Raw genomic sequence first — 17919 nt, forward strand, 5'->3', positions numbered from 1 at the left:
TTCTGATCTCCAATCATTTCTTTGAAGTTCATCATACTGTCGTACGTCGTGGTTCATCATAAAAAAAATTGAAAAGTCAACGCCGGAATCCGGCGGCAAAAAAAATGTTTGAAAAAAAAGTTTTTGAAAAAAAAAGTTAAAATTGGATTTTTGTGGACAAAATTGATTAGATTGGGGTTACAATTAAGAATTGAGTATAAAGAGTTGGGGGTAATATTGACATATACATGAATGTTTCATTTATTTATAATAAATATCAAAATGATGGGCTTATCGGTGAAAGAGATATAACCCATATACTTAGAATAATAAAGATGCTTGGTTGGAGACTTATGCACAAAAAACCCAAAAAAAATTCCCGCAAGATTATCCGATTAATCAAAATAATAAGTGTAACATCTTATCTCCTAGGCATTTATTTTTCGGAATATTCAAATTTTAATATACTTTGATAAAACTATGGCTGCGACTATATGCAATACTAATTCCACTTGTGCAAGACCAAATTAAAGAAAGATTCCAAAAGATTCTATTTTATTAAGATGAAATGACAAATATACCCATAAATTAAATTGGCTTTTGTTTGCTCATGCAAGACCAAATAACAAATAAAAAAAATATGAAACAACTAAATTTCGACATTAAGGTGTCGAATATATACCCATAAATTCGACACCTTAATGTCGAAATTTAGTATATTTGGACTAATTTGCTAACAGTTAAATTTCGACACTAAGGTGTCGATTTTGTACTCCAAAACCGACATCTCAATGTCGATTTTGTACTCCAAAACCGACATCTCAATGTCGATTTTTACCTATAAAATTCAACATGTACATGTCGACCGTGTCTGCGCGGGATGGTTTTTTAAAAAAATATGAAACAACTAAATTTCGACATGTCGAATATATGTCCATAAATTCGACACCTTAATGTCGAAATTTAGTATATTTGGACTAATTTGCTAACAGTTAAATTTCGACACTAAGGTGTCGATTTTATACTAAAAAATCGACATCTCAATGTTGATTTTTGCCTATAAAATTCGACATGTACATGTCGACTGCGTCTGCGCGGGATTTTTTTTGGAAAAACGATATTCTAGCTAAAAAAAACACATAAATGCATACTTTCTTGGGTTTTTCCACCGTAGATTCTTCTATTTTGATGTCTTTTGACTCCATACTTGCCATCTTTGTAAGATTTGTTGAGTTTTGATGATTTTGAATGTTTAGGTTTTGTGGGTTTATAGATGAGGAAGGAGAAAGGTTTTGATGGAGAAGATGAGAGCTGGTCTTGGGTTTTGTGCTGGGTTTTTTTTTGTTTTTGAGTTTTTGCTATACACATTTGAAATTTTTTATTTTTTTAACAAGTAAGGGTATTATAGTATTTATACATTAAAAAATTTAACTTAGTCTTGCACAAGTGGAATTAATCTTGCATATAGCCGCAGCCTAAAACTATTAATTGAATTTGGTACGGAATATGCCACGTACACTCATTCTCACTCCTGATATTTATAATTACAGTTCTGTTATTTTGTGGTAAGTTGACAGACCCCAAAGAAAATCCTCATTTGGAGAGAGCTGTAGGCTAAACTTGATTTCTTGCTTGTTTACCAAATGATTTTACTAAATTCACCCGAATTATATTTAATTCCGATAGATAGTGGATAGGGGTATATATAGATGTATGCAGTAGAGTCGAATGCATGTTTTTTCAATTTTGTTTGAATCTTTCTTAAACTTTCAAAATTGTGTTTGACTTGATTTGATAAACAACTGCAAGAGGTGAAAACAAATCACCAAATATCACCTACAATAGTATATCCACCGAAAAGTAATTAAAAAGGAAAAAACCAAAATGGTTACCATAATATTTTGGGTACAATACTAGTGCTACCACTAATATTCAGTAACAATAGTGGTATTAAATTTTTAATACTATGGTAATATCGTACCTATCATACTGCGAATGTCGTAGTGTAATTTTTTCGTCATTTCATTTTCTTCTTTAGTTTTCTCCTAGTATATATATATTAATTCATACGTTGTTATAATTATATTGTTTGCTTGGAGTGCTCAGTTATTATATTTATAAGAGTTATTAATAATGTTTAGCAGGATAGATGATATGACAAATGGTAGCGCCTGAGGTCTTACAATTTATATCAGAGCCCAGGTTACGGGTTCAATTATCGATTGGAGCAATTGCTGAGGGAGAGATTGTTAGCTTAACTTTGACATAGCACCTGATATCCTACATATTTATTTCTAACAGTGTTGAAATTTTATTATTTTTTCTTTAAATTTTTCAAAATATAATATACAACAAATGATATGAGTTTGAGTTTTTGTTTTTGTTTTTTCCTTTTTTCATTTTTTTAGTCTTAGCTCAAAATAGGGTACCACTTGGGTCAATCGAATGGTATCAAAAGTAACGGTATACTGTAATATTTAGTACAACAATGATAGGAAATCTTCTAAGATATTAAATTCTGAGTGGATCAGCCGATATTTAATATAAATCGAATTCCACTAATTTTTTGACATGTGACAACACTCTTAGGGCCCGTTTGATTACCTCTTATTGGCCTCTTAATGACTAATTCCCGCTGATTTGGTCAGCATAATAATATTTAGCGTGTTTGGAGGGAATCTCTTAACTGAAAGATTTATTGCTTACCGATTCAGCCGCAATTCTCACGCTTATTCGGTCAGACCTAGTTCTGAATATTTTTTTTATTTCTTTTACCCATAAATAATCTTTTAAATTCCAACCCTACCATCATAAAATATATCCCTCATACGAGTCTTTTCATCACCACTGCTCACACATCATTGAAATCCATAACAGAACTCTGCAAGACAATTCTTCAAATTCCCGAGTAAGTTTTTTTTTTCGATTTTGATAAATTCTTAATCTTTGTTATAATTTTATTTTCTTTTGTTGAGTTTTCTATTACTCCATCTGCAATTTATAATTATACACAAATTAATATATAATTGAGCATGGATCGTTATAGAAAAATCGATCTGCCCTGTGATTTTTTTTTTGATTCGTAGTAATTTGTTAATTGGCCATTATGTGGCCATTATGTCGTAGCTATATATGCTCAAAATCATGTACTTCTCCCGATTTGAAATTTTATTTTTTGTTAATTGAATATATATATATATATATATATATATATATATATATATATATATATATTATTTGTTATTGTTGTTGTTTCTCGTACTTCGGGCCACTGTGTATTAGCTGTATACTCTCAAAATCATATACTTCAATTCTCCAGATTTGAGTTTTTCTTTTTTGTTAATTGAATATATATATATTATATTGTCGTACTTCTGGCCACTGTGTATTAGCTGTATACTCTCAAAATCATATACTTCAATTCTCCAGATTTGAGATTTTCTTTTTTGTTAATTGAATATATATATATATATATATATATATATATATATATATATATATATATATATATATATATATATATATATATATATATATATATATATATATAATATTGGAGTGATCTCTCAGGAATTGAATATATATATTTTATATGAAGTGATCTTTCAGCCTTCAGCCGATTCGTGCGTACTGTTACAATTTGCTCTAGACATGATTTTTTTTAGGTTAAGTCGCTTTGATTTTCGATGGAATAAAGAAATACTGCTTTGGTCCAATGACCGATAAATAAGAATACATAATTAAAGATACGATAAACATACAATATCCATTACATAGTCTTCATCTATTTAGCATTTAAAAAAATCATACACTACAAAAACTACTCTTGAAGCTTCGGCTAATTGCAAATTATCAATACCACCGTGACATTTGTTTCTATTTTTTAATCACAACTCGTGAGGGTTAACTTTGAAGAATAAATATTCATGAATATAGGAATGGAGGAATCGGATGAAAATAATAGAGTCAGATGGAACAACAGTGAAGTAGATAAATATTTTCTCGAAGCGTGTATCCAAGAAGTTGCTCTAAATGGTAGAGAAGGAGGTAGTCTGAAGTCAGAATCTTGGGCCACAATTATGAACACTTTGAAGAAAAATCATAACTTTGTTGTTTGTCAAAGACAAATGAAGAATCGATATGACTACTTAAAACAAAAGTATCAAGCTTGGTTGCCGTTAACTATGAAAACAGGCAATATTTACAATCATGCCACCAACACCATCAACATGACAAAGGAAGAGTGGACAGAGTATATAAAGGTTTTTTGCTTAGGTTTTTATTGGTTTATCTAACTTTTATTAGTAATTATAAGATTTTTATTAAGAATTATAATTTGATACTTCAATACAGGCTCATCCTAAGGCAAAGAGTTTAAGACTTGCACCTCTACCTTATCCTGACCTTTGTAGAGCACTATTCGACGGTGCAACTACTACTGGTGTTCATTCTTGGGGACCTAGTTCCCAAGATCAAAATCCTGGTGTTACCTCATTTTCTTCGAGTAATGTCCGGAATGTGGAACAAAGAGACATAGAAGATATTTCTTATTGTGATGAAGATGGAAATTTTAGGGATACCAGAGGGACTCAGACTAATGGTTTCGCCCATCGGTCTCAAGGAGAAAAGCCTAAAAAGAAAAAGAAAAATAGTCAACCCTCGCCCGGTGATAATAATTTAATAAATGAGATGTCAGCAGCTTTGAAGTTTATGATTAAAAATAATAGTGGGCCTTCAGTTACAGATTGTATTGCTAAATTGGATGAACTTGAATGGGATAAAGAAGACATCTTATATGTTTCAGTTGTTGTAATCTTTGGCAGTTGTACAGGACATGGAGAAGCTTGGATGGCGCTTCCTAAGGATAATGTCGGAGTTCTGAAAGCATGGATTAAAAGAATTGGACAAAATACGGGATTTTAATTTTAACTTGCAATGGCTTGTGTATCAAATTTTAATAATTTAGTAGCATTTATTTATGACGATGGATTTGTTTTATGTTATTAGTTTCAATTTTAGTATCGGACTTGTTTAGTTGGTACTTTTTATAATAATAGACTTGTTTTACATTTACCTTGCGAATTAGGTTCCCTTTATGATTTAATATTTTGCTAATGATAGTTTACATTCTCAAATATTTAATGTATTGATCATTTTTGTTAACAAGTCAAATATGGAAATTTACGATATTATGATATTGATGATGATCTATCGGTACACACAAATTCGTCCGAGATATTTGATGCGCGTACCAAGAAACAGAGATAATAATTCAGCATTGTCAGAACATGCTTACACATTGGAGCTCTTGTCTGGATAAGACACACAATGCATTGAATTAATGCGCATGTCTCGTGTTGTATATATTCGTTTGAGCATGCATTTTAGACAACGAGAGTGGCTGCATGATAGTAGACATGTATCAGTAGAGGAAAAAATGACAATGTTCTTGCAAATTATTGGGCATAATAAGCGTCTTCGTGTAGTGAAGCGTAGATTTCAACACTCTTCACAAACAGTTCATGCGTATTTTCACGAAGTGTTGAATGCAATGATGAATATGGCAAGGGACATAATAGTACCAACAACATTTGACCCAAATCCAAATATTTCGGCAAGTTTTAGGAGGTTACACCGAATTTTTAAGGTAGATATTGTGTATCGCTCCATTTTTTCTATCATTATTTAATTCTCTTCTTGTTTTCGTAACTTATTTTTATCTTATTGTAGGGAGCAGTAGGTGCACTTGATGGAACACTAGTACATGCCGTTGTTCCAGTTTCAAAGCAAACTATGTACAGGAGTAGAGGAAAGGGCCAATGCTATCAAATTTTTTTAGGAATATGCGACTTTAATATGATGTTTACATTCGTTTGGGCAGGCTGGGAAGGGGTAACGCATGATTCAAGAGTCCTAACAGATACAATTGTTGATCCGACAAACGGTTTTCCATGGCCTCCTGCCGGTATTACTTTAAATTAAAATTATAAATTTTAATCATTTATACGTTAAATCTGATCTTAAATTATTTTTATTATTATTACAGGTAAATACTATCTTTGTGATGCAGCATACACACATACTAGAGGATTTATGGTTCCGTATCGCAATGTGCGATATTGGTTAGGGGACTATCGTCGTAGACGTGCTTTGACTAAAGAAGAAAAAATTAACCATGCTCATGCTCAACTAAGGAATGTCATTGGACGAACTTATGGAGTTCTGAAAAATAGATTTCCGATTTTAGAAAAGATGGCCCCTTTTTCATTAGATGTGCAAAGAAATATAGTGATTGCTTGTTTTGCGGTGCATAATTTTATAAGAAAAGAGCGTATTAGTGATAAATTTTTTGAGGAGCTTGATCAACTCAATATGCCTTTTGATGGTGCGAATGAGGATGGACAAGACCACGAGAATGATGATACAACTACCGGACCATGGTGGGGGTCGATGACATGCAGTATATGGCTAATGTTCGCGATGAGATAGCAACTCGGTTGATGCATTGAGTGAGTGGCCAATTAGAATTTATTAAATATTTGACGTTGATTTAAGCGACTTTAATCTTTGAGGCCAATTTTAGCGACTTTAATGCATTTCCATATTTTAACTATTTATTTTTGTGAATGTTATATTTATTAGTTGTTTGAATTTTATATTTTATCTATGTTAAATATTTTAAATTTCAAATTTTATTGATTATGTAGATCATGCTTGATTTTTTTTTTGTTTATTTATATATGTTAATTAAAATTAATTAATTAACAAATAAAACGTCAGCATTAAATAAGGGTATAATAGGAAAATAACAATATTCAGACATTCAATTATCAAATGAACTTAATTGCTCAGCATTCAGCATTCAGACACAACTCTTATCCATTCAGACACGTATTCAGCATTCAGCATTCAGCGCTTAATCCTGTCAAACGGGCCCTTAAGTTTTAACACGCTCATTATAATTAGGGTTATGGGTTTTGCTGGAGTTTTTTTTTTTCCTTTTCCAATTATTAGAATCCTAATTATATTTTTATTTAAAATATCCACGTGTCAATCATCCTATGACATCCGATTTTCCTATTAAAACAGACCATCCAGTCTAAATTTGCACCCATCTTCTAATTATTAATACCGTAAAGTACGATTTGTACACCATACTTGCTCTAAAGTTCTACAACCCTAACAAAGCCACCCCTGAGCAGCCGAATCGATCTCGAACGAGCTTTAACTGTGCCGATACACAAATCGATTCAAGCTATTTGATTTCCTTTTCCATACTTTTCTAATAATCGAGCTCAAATTCAAGTAGAGTTTTATATATACAACTTAACGAACAAAAACATATATTCAAATATTATGTTCACCACGATAACTAATCGTTGTCAAACAAGCTTTCAACGGACGATCTCGAAAATCCAAAATAGTTTTATAACTTTTGAAGCAACGGTAGCAAATTGGTTTGGTGCTAAAAGATGATAATAGACAGCAAGATGTGATAATATATTTATATATATGTATGTGATGACATTATCCCTTTCCCTTTCGCGCCACGAACGAATTGTCAGTTGTCAGATGTTGTCAACTAGGATTCATATCAGCCGTTGATTTCCCGCCATGCTTGTCACCAACCAATCCCATGTTCGCAATAGAATGTTTGTTGATTAATGATTTATTTCTTTTTTTATGCTTGACTTATTTAATTGTTTTTCAGCATGCAAGTGGCTTTAAATGTATTTTCATACTCGACAATCCCACGGGAGAATATTTTAAAATTGATAAAATAAAAAAAAAAAATTATATTTGATACATGACAGTAATAATTATAATTAGACATTTCAACAAATTGTAAAAAATAGGAGATAGTGGCCAAAAAATTGGAGCTAGATCTAGGGGATATGATTCGTTCTTTGTTTAGTAGTGGATTAACATTTAATAAAAATGCTATAAATTAAAGGGGATTTTACAAATAAGCTCATCAATGGGTATTTAGGTGGTGTTTGCAAATGATTATTTAAAAGTAGAAGTTAGTGATTGTGAGTTAAATCAATTTTAAGTGTTTATTTCTAAAAGTTTGGGGTGTTTGCAAATATTCCAAAAAATGAACTTAAATAGAAAAAACAGAGTTAGGGGTGCTTTAAAAAAAATAGCTTAAAACAAATTATTTTAAGAGAAGCAAAAACAAAAGTTGATTTTACAAACACCTGAAGACATATTATGAGAAAAAAAATGGCTCATAATCACTTTCAAAAAGCGTTTGAAAACACCACCTTATTCATAAAAGTGTCCAAACAATAAACTCTTTGATAAAAAAGTTCAAACATGGTCCAGGGGTTTGTAAAAGATTAAACTAACCCCTCACATTTTAATATGTTCTAATTTCATCCTTTAATTTAATCTAACTTCAATTTGACCCAAAATTTCAAAAATATTAACACAATAAAAGTCATTATTATTGTGTAATAGAGTACTATTAATATATTGATCGTTCAATAAATGTAAACATAATAAATAACCAAAAAAATTAATATTACTGTGGTTGACTGTAATATTACCGTCAACAACAGTAATATTACCGTCAACCACAGTAATATTATTGTGTTTACAGTAATATTACAATAATAGACAGTAATATTATTACGTTACTCCGTCAATAACTCAACCAAAAAAAAAAAACTCAAAAAAATAATAATAATATTGATGTGGTTGACAGTAATATTGTTGTGTTTACAGTTATTTTACTGTCTACGATAGTTGACAGTAATATAATTACGTCGACTCGTCAACAAATCAAACAAAATTAAAAAAATAATAATAATAACCAAAAAAATAATAATATTGTTGTTAACTCTAATTGTGCTGTCAACGGCAGTACAATTACATAAATATATTATCAACGGCAGTACAATTACATAAATGTATTATCAACGGCAGTACAATTATGTTAATGTACTGTCAGTGACAATATAATTACGTTAATTTACTGTTAGTGACAATATAATTACTGTCGGCGGGCGTAAAAGAAAAGGGAAAAAAAACTACTAAAAAAAATCAACGCCGGAAACCGGTGGCAAAAAATTAATTTCTGGAAAAAAAAGTTTAAAAAAAAAAAAGTCAAAATTGAATTTGTATAGTCGAAATTGATTAAATTGGGGTTACAATTAAGAATTGAGTGTAAAGGGTTTGGGTAATTTTGTCATATACATTAATTTTTCCTTTATTTATAATAAATATTAAACGGATGAGCTTATTGGCGAAAGAGATATAGTCCCTGAACCTAGAATAATAAAGATGGTTGGTCAGGGACTTATACACAAAAACCCCTAAATTAAGAGCCGAAAATTTGAAGATAAAATTATTACAAAAATGTCATTTTAGGGCTTATCAGATTATCTAGCATTTATTACTTTTACACATAAGATAATATACGTTGTAATTATTTTGAAAAATATAGTAACATATTTCATACAATATTTGAATGAATTACAATATTCCAAACATATAAATATGTATTTGTTGATGTGTCTAATGCAGGGCAAAATATTTGCAAGATGGCAATGCAAAGTCACTTCCAAATTTCAAAATGCGCACGCACACAGACACGCGCGCGCACACACACACATATATATATATATATATATTTAATTTAAGTAAACAAAAGAAGATATGACGTCACTTTTGCCCATTCATTGTGAATTATTGTGATCATTGGTATTTTGAAGATTTTAAAAGGTTACATGGGGTATTTCATGTCAATGGTAAAATTTAAGGTGTAAATATTGTATTTAAGTCTAACGATTTGATTTTAATTTGATTAAAAAGCACTAGAATCACCACAAATAAATATCTATATTTTAATTTCATTGTTTCTCCGTGTACTAGGTAAAACCTTGACCTAACGGCCATTAGCAAGGGAATTCGAACTTGGACCAGTTAACACAAATTCACTTGTTCCAACAGCTAGGTCATCCCTTACCGGTCAAAGTGCATGCACATAATTTGATTCTTAAAATTGTAGTGTATACCAAACAACCGATGATGTTTTAGGTTAGATTTCGTGTTATTTTCTCTTAATCTTACAATACGTGATAATTCAATATAAGCCGAACTTGTTTTTCTTCATTCAAACCTATTTATTAAAAAAAAATATTCAATAATTGTGACCAATATTGCAACAGATGAATGTTGATGAATTACTACGTCATTAATTTGTTGAATTTGGATATATAAATGATATCTAAGTTATTAAAAATATCTAGTTTTGTATTTAAGTAGGAGGAAAGAAACTCACGGTGGAAAATGAAAATGAAAATGAAAAGGTGTATCCAAAATTGGTTATTATTTTTTGTCAAGGGGGTGAGGTGGGGCTACTGAATTGCTAAGTAGTGATTGTTATACCCAACTGCCCCAAATTCACATAAATCAAATCTAACTTTTTTTCATGCGATTTCTCGACATTATCCTCTTTTATTTCGAAAAAAAACATTAATATACAAAACAATATAATGATATTCACATTATAATATATATTATATATTGTTTTTAAAATTACATATAGAGCTTGTATACTCTGAAAAGATTCATTTTGTTTTGTATTCAATAATTGATTTAATTTTTTTTTTTAATATATGAGATTTTATTTAACTATTTTTTTCCCTTTTTATTTATGATTCTTTTTTCAATTGTTTTGTATTTTTCATTAACATTCTTGGGATTAAGATTGTTATATATTCTCTAAATAGTAAATACTGATAAAGTCTGGTTCATTATTATAATTCAGTATTCAAATTTATTTCTCGTAAAAAAATAATTCATAAAATATTTATACAACTTTAAAGGGGTGTTTTTGGTAATTATAAAAATCACAAGAGTGTTTTGCAACTTATTCAGAAAAAATAGAATAACTTATTCAAAAGTTAATAAAAGTCCTCTAAAAAAGTTTATTGTGTCATTTTCAGTAATAATTACATAAATAGTCGCAAATCTCGTGTGTGATTTGGTTAGTAACATAGTGTTCTTTTAACAATTTGGTAAAGCACAAGAGTGCCTAATGCAAAAACTTGTGTTTTAAATTTAAAATACATTTATTTATTTTGTATTTTTAATAAGAGGTTCTCTGAGAAATCTCTTCAAATTTTATACGAAAAGGCTAAATCCCATGCTCCAAGGCCCCCGTCCCTTGACCCGACAAGTATTTGATGAAGAAATGTAAATCATGGTAACTCAACGGCCCGTTAGGGTAGCGGAACCGGACTTGATTCCCACAATGAACCAACCATCATTGGAGTTGAAATTCCCACACTGCTGCTGTCAGGATTTGATCCTAGAACCTTGTACCAACTTACCACCCTGTAACCAATTGAGCTACACCTATGCGGGCAAATCTCTTCAAAATTTTCAATCATAGAGAGAGACTTAATCCATATTTTACTTTTTTAGATAAATCCATACTTCTTTCATCTTCTTCCTAATCCTAAAATAGTAAATTACCCTTATACTATCTTCTTCCCACTACTCTCATCCTCATTTTTGTTTTTTTTTTTTTTTTTAAATAATTTCCGTTTTTTTTTCATTTGTAACTTTTTTTTGCTATCAGGTGTATCGACTATCGACTAAGGCATAGTCGATTAAAGAACTTACTACTAAAATTGTTGTTGAATAATGACACTGACTACTAAAAGTAACAATAACAACCATAATGCTGTGAATGAAATTCAACACGATTCCACAAAATACTCCAAACAATAACCAGCCGAAACAAATAACAAAAACAACTACAAAAAAAATGAAAATCAACTATTTTCTTACAAAACAACAAATATACTAAAATTGTAATTGACTTATACAAATTCAAGGATGGATTGACAATGCCAGAACAAAACGCACCACCACTATGCTCCCAATTCCAACTATATGTGGCAAAATAGGGAAACAATAAACGAAAATTCAAAATTAATAAAAACATGTAATCGATTAACCTTAATCGACTAGTGAACGTAGTAGATTAAGGATCCAACCTCCAAATTTCCCTCGCCCACGCCCTCTTCCGTTCAATATACCTAAAGAACCATAAATATGCTCCCCATCGTCATCATACCGTCGCCACACCACACCGTCACCATCGACGTCATTCCCTTCGCCACGTCCCCTTCCAACATCGACCACCTCCCTTCCCACACCGCCGCCACCACCACCCGCAACTGCTGCCTGCTCATCCTTAAATGGAACGACGCAAAATACCAGTCTCGCTCCTCATCTCCGACGTCGTCTCCAGTGGCCCCCTTCGCGATGTCTCCAGGAAAAGAAGGAGCGTCATTCTAGCAACGCCGGCGACTCTCGTTCTTCATCTTCGGATCGAGAAAGAAGAAATCAGAGATTTGGGAGAGATTTAGGATGGGAAATAGAAAAGAGAGAAGAGAGACGTGAAAAGGAGAAAAGATAAATGAAAAATAAAAAATGTGATTAGGGTTCTTAAATGGTACATTAGATAATTTAAATTTGTGAGAAGGGTTGTTTTAAAGGGGAAGTAGTTTTCTTAAATTATTTATTTGAGGGGGTCCACCGTACATGACTTTTTCAATTGTGGGGGGTTGTCAGGGTTGTCTCTTATTAAGAGGGTGTGTGACTAAGTTTATAAGATGTTAAAAACAGCTTATAAGATATTTAAGAACTTATAAGCTCTTCAAAGTGTTTGGTAATTTTTTTAAAAATATCTTCATTTTTACAAAAATAAGTTGTTCGAGAGCAAATAAAATCTTTTAAAATAAGTACATCTGCCCACATTTTTATTTAAGATCTTATAATAAATAAAAATAGTAAATAAACTCATTATCCAAACACTTGAAAAATTAATTCTGAAAATAAGCTATAACAGCTTAGCAGCTCTTAAAAGATCTTATCAGATGTAAGACTTTATCAGTTGTTTAAAATAAGCTTACCCAAACGGTTCATAACTTTCCCCTTTTAAAATAAGGGTTTTCGTGAGAAAATCTATGACCATCAACCTTTATTAATCTATGTTCAAGTACTTTATATCACGCCAATAAGCTTATCTTTTTAACATGTATTGTAAATAAAGGCAAACTTAATATTTGTGACAAAATTACCCTTTAAATTCAATTTATAACTGTCTACCCCAATTCAACTCCAATTTCATTAATTATGACCACAAAAATTCAATTTCGACTTTTTTTTTAAATTATTTTTCCCATTGCTGGAAACCGACATTAACCGGCAGCGTTGATTTTTTTTCTTCTGTCTTATGTTTTTTTACTGCCGACACAATAATAGTACTATCAACCACATCATTTTTTTTCTTTATTATTATGTTTGTTTGGTTAATGGTTAACATAATAATATATGGTTGACACTAATATGATCCGAAAATATTGAAGTGTTACCTCTTGTGATTGGAGAAGCTTTCACACGATAACTTCACCAACTTATTCACTTTTTTTTGCAACTTATTCACTTGTAAAAAAAAAAAAGATGTTTTCCGAATTGTTTCAAATGAGAGTACAAGTTATTAGGATCAATTCATTTATTTCAGTGCTCGGATTTAGACGGGCTCATAATTTTCATAGAACAACTAAGATTTGAAATGTCACTCTTCCTGGACTCTACCTATATCTTGGCCCATTAGTTGAATAAATCATAGGACTACTAAGAAGAGGAGAGAGAAAATTTTGAAGAGCAAGCTTTCAAATTAATTAATGGAAAGAAACTCCCATTGAATGGAAGAAGAAGACCAAAGCTTTTATTTTAGTTAATTTCGAATTTGGACAAAGTTCAATTGAATCCTTGAAACTTTCAATTTCACTTCATATGGTATTTTTTTGGGCGCGTATACGTAGTGGAAAACAATTTTCTTTTATATGAAAAACGAATTTAACATATAATCACATGCACATTATAGTAATTAATTGCGTACCTTATTGCTTCCAGCGCAAATAACAAACACACACACACACATATATATATATATATATATAGACACACACACACAAACACACACATACATATAATTAATTTGCCATCATCACGTAACATGCTTGCAGTAAATCACTGTGCGATTGTTCTAAGTGTTGTAATCGGTACGTGCATAACTTAGAGAGTCATTTTTCCTAATCATCACTTAGTCAGCTCTGGCCAGAGACTTAATGATTACAAACCATGAGAACACACAGGACATTCAAGACTATTCTATCAATCGAATCCCCGATGACAATGCACAAACCTTCCACTAGATTTCAGACTGCACGAACGCTGGCCCTTGGGGCGGTCCTCGGTGAAACTCAGGGACAAGTCACGATACAGCTGGGCCTCTAGTGAAGTCACGGTGATGTCTGGGTCTTAAGGATTAACGGTGTACAACTATATCATAGAGATCTCTACTCAATTATTGAGAACCACTTAGAGATTTCTAGAATGAGGGAGTTCAGTGAACTCGTCAACTTACAGCACCCACTTATGTATGCCGATATCACAATACCGTTTACTGATGAGATGCAATACACATACACTAAGTGCTAGTCTCTAATAGGAAATTTCGATATCCTCAATGGCGGAGTAACCCGTCGACTAGGAACATGATTTAACAGTTATGTTACTTAAGTAAATATTTCATGATCGTACTAGATCAAATATAAGTAATTATAACAACTGTAAGAACTATATATATGCTTATGCAAGGGACAAAAATATAAAATGCCAAAAGGTGTTTTATCTCTAATACGAAAAATGATTATTTATTACAAGAATAATTGAAAGACCACAGTCACAAGTTGGCTTGTTGGTCACCTAGTCTAACAATTTTTCGGAAGACAAAAAAACCCATGTACTTTGTCATGTGCTTCGTGCGCGCGGCGGAGTTTGGGAAGACTCACCGAAATATTCGCCCTAAGTGGTTAAGTAAGTCAAAATAACGAGTTTGTATGTGTTCGTGCAAAAAAAAACTAAAAAATTGTCAGGGTGACAAACTGCAAAAAAAGTAAAGTATAGGTGGCACAATGTTATTAAGACTAGAATAAATAATGTCACATCAAATTTTAAGCTATGAAGATTTGCTTTTATATTTTATATAGATTGGCCATCAATTTTGGATGCCAAATAAAGAGGGAAGTAAATGTAATAGGTGAAAGTATGTGGAAAAGCCCAAGCCCATCTCAGAGGACCTGCGAAAAAAGAGTACTGATAGGAGTTTCTCGGCGTTAGCATTCTGATGATTACGTTAGTCGGAATACCGAAGAAAAATATGTATACGGAGAGCAAAAATATGTATTATTGTGATTGTATGAACCTATTGTTCTTGTATCTCAAGGTTGTTATTTATACCTGTCCTTTAGGTAAGATGGTAGGATCATCTTTTCACTTTTTCGGCCATGCCCTCACGTGGGAATAATGTGACCCCGCGGGTCTTTTGTTGTCCTCAACGAGCTTCTGATTGGAGCGGCCAGCCGTCTTATTTGTGTGGAATGAGAGCTCAATCGTAGAGAGATAGAGCTCATGGAGAGAGAGAGAGACTTTGCTACTGGGCTCGTACCGTTCTCGAGTCCCACGTGAGTGGTTCCCCGGTCTTTGTCACTGCAGGCCTTTCCGTCTCTGCTGTCGTTTCAGCTGCAAAGTTAGTTCCATCTGTTAGCCGTCCATCCCACATAAAAAATGGTGATGGGACAAGTGACAACTTGGTGGGCTTTGAGGCTTTTAAATCATTTGGACTACTTGAGCTTTTATTTAATGGTGTTCTTAGGGCAATTGGGCCGGATCACCTCCTAGAATACAACAAAAAATTAACTACCATATTCACAAACCCATTTTTTCCATTTTCTAATATAAATTGCAATCAAATTTAAAATTGAAAAGGTGTTGCAAATCGAAGGTCTCATTTGGCATACCTTTGGCGCCTTATTAAACTAGAGAAATCCAAACGATTATTCATCCCCATGGATACCGCCTGAAGAGGCAAAATGATCATATGCAAGTTTCGCCTTATTACATTCAACAAATTCGCCAACTACATTGACTATATCTGGATCTACATTTATTACTTTTTTGTGATTTTTTATGATAATAATAAATATTTGTTTGTCTGTTTATTTATTTATATATATATATATATATATATATATATATATATATATATATATATATATATATATATATATATATATATATATATATATATATATATATATATATATATATATATATATATATATTAATATTTATTATTGTTATGTGTAGTAATGTGCAGTATGTACCCGTCTATAGCTTGTAACATATGTCAAATCCGACAAATTCGTCTACAACTTTAACTAGGGAAGGCAACGGGTCAGTTCTGGACCGAGTTTGCCTAACCCCGAGACTCAACCCGTAAAAAAAGATAAAACCCAGACCCGCCCCAACCCGGTTCAGCTTAGACCCAGACCCGCCCAACCAATACCCAAATTAAACGGTTCTGACCCGCCAAACTCGCTAGACACGTTAACATAATTTTTTTTTGTTATTATTATTGAACTTTCTTAATATTTTGCTTCTATATTTTAATAAAATAATCTAAAAAATAAAATACAATATTTTATAATACTTCTACAAATGATATAAACTGAATAGTAAAATTATATAATTAATTATATTTAACTTCCACAATAAGTAAAGTTCAAAAGGCAAGACGGCTAGAGGTGATCGACATGGATATGTGTTACTTACAAGAAATGATTCAAACAAATGAAATGGTGAAAAATGGTGTAATTGAGAATAGACACGATCAAAATTGAAAGTTTGAAAAATGAAATCATAAATTAATTTTTATATATTGATTAATTATAAAATATAACATATTTATACGGGTCGGTTCTGGGTCGGGTCCAATAAGACCCGTAACCCGATCTAAAACTATCTGGTTCTAGAAACTTAAACCTATTACCCGACCCAGAACCATTTAACTTACCCACATACGACCCAAAAGGGTCGGTTCCGAGTCTAAGACCTGGCAAACCCGTACCCATTGCCATCCCTAGCTTCAACTAGATTTTTGGCACCTTGAAGAAGAAGATCAATGACTTCCATTAAGCTGCAATTGCAAAACCAAAAGAAGTAGTTATTTTATTTGGGGAGACAAGACTAATGACATTGAATGCAATATTATGTTATTCCAATTAAATTTAGTGCAAGTTAGCACAAAATGACAAAGCTTCAAAACACTATATATATATATATATATATATATATATATATATATATATATATATATATATATATATATATAGGCCATAGTTGCGAATACTGTCAAATTTTAGATCAAACAACCCAGAACTCCTCGCTCCAAGCGCGTTATACCAAAACTCTAGCCACCGTTAACTACCCAAGGTGTAGAGCGCGCAGTGGAAAAAAAATCACAGAAATTTATATGACTATCAAAATTAAACAAAATTAACATCAAATGGTAAATCTCGACAAGAAGAATCTAACGGTGGGTAATTCAAATTCCGACAACAATAAAATTAGTAGGTAGAAGAAGAACTGTTGACGTCGTAATACACTTGCATTGTAAAACGACAACATGAACATATCTAGAGCTCCCATTTGTAAATTACAATTAAAAGAAAGAGCGACGAGAAGAATTAGCGGTAGTTAAACCATCATGTTGACCGTCGAAAAAAAAAGTTATTACTTCAAAAAACACTACTGTCTAGCCAAAAAATTATGAGGCTGAAATTCGAATATAAAAAAAGAATAAAATACAAGGAGACGATTGTGGTTGGCTAGAGTCTAAATCTGATTTTGTGATAGGTATAATAAATACTCTATACGGTCGAGACTCGAGAGGGTACGTCAAACATTAAAATAAAAGTTGCAAGATATCACCAATGGTGTAATCTTCTTTATAGTTAATCCGATATATTACTTAAATGGGGGGTCCATCAACTATCCCTAAATCGAATA

The 17919-nt window shown here is 31.7% G+C and overlaps 1 protein-coding gene across 2 annotated transcripts; it reads left to right on the forward strand.

Annotated features, from left to right (window-relative positions):
• The first annotated feature begins 2570 nt into the window (after nucleotides 1-2570).
• On the forward strand, nucleotides 2571-5189 carry LOC105965635 (L10-interacting MYB domain-containing protein-like). 2 transcript variants are annotated; one of them, XM_088814445.1, is made up of 3 exons: nucleotides 2571-2887; nucleotides 3916-4241; nucleotides 4333-5189. In XM_088814445.1, exons 2-3 carry the CDS (start codon nucleotides 3918-3920, stop codon nucleotides 4900-4902), a joined length of 894 nt encoding a protein of 297 aa, XP_088670571.1. In that variant the 5' UTR covers nucleotides 2571-2887; nucleotides 3916-3917; the 3' UTR covers nucleotides 4903-5189. The 2 variants fall into 2 exon arrangements, with proteins under 2 accessions (XP_088670571.1, XP_088670570.1); XM_088814444.1 differs by lacking the exon at nucleotides 2571-2887 and having other exon boundaries at nucleotides 3773-4241.
• Nucleotides 5190-17919: the final 12730 nt, after the last annotated feature.

The sequence above is a fragment of the Erythranthe guttata genome, chromosome 14, assembly GCF_056151865.1.
Source record: "Erythranthe guttata isolate IM_541 chromosome 14, IM_541, whole genome shotgun sequence".
Classification (NCBI taxonomy): Eukaryota; Viridiplantae; Streptophyta; class Magnoliopsida; order Lamiales; family Phrymaceae; genus Erythranthe; species Erythranthe guttata.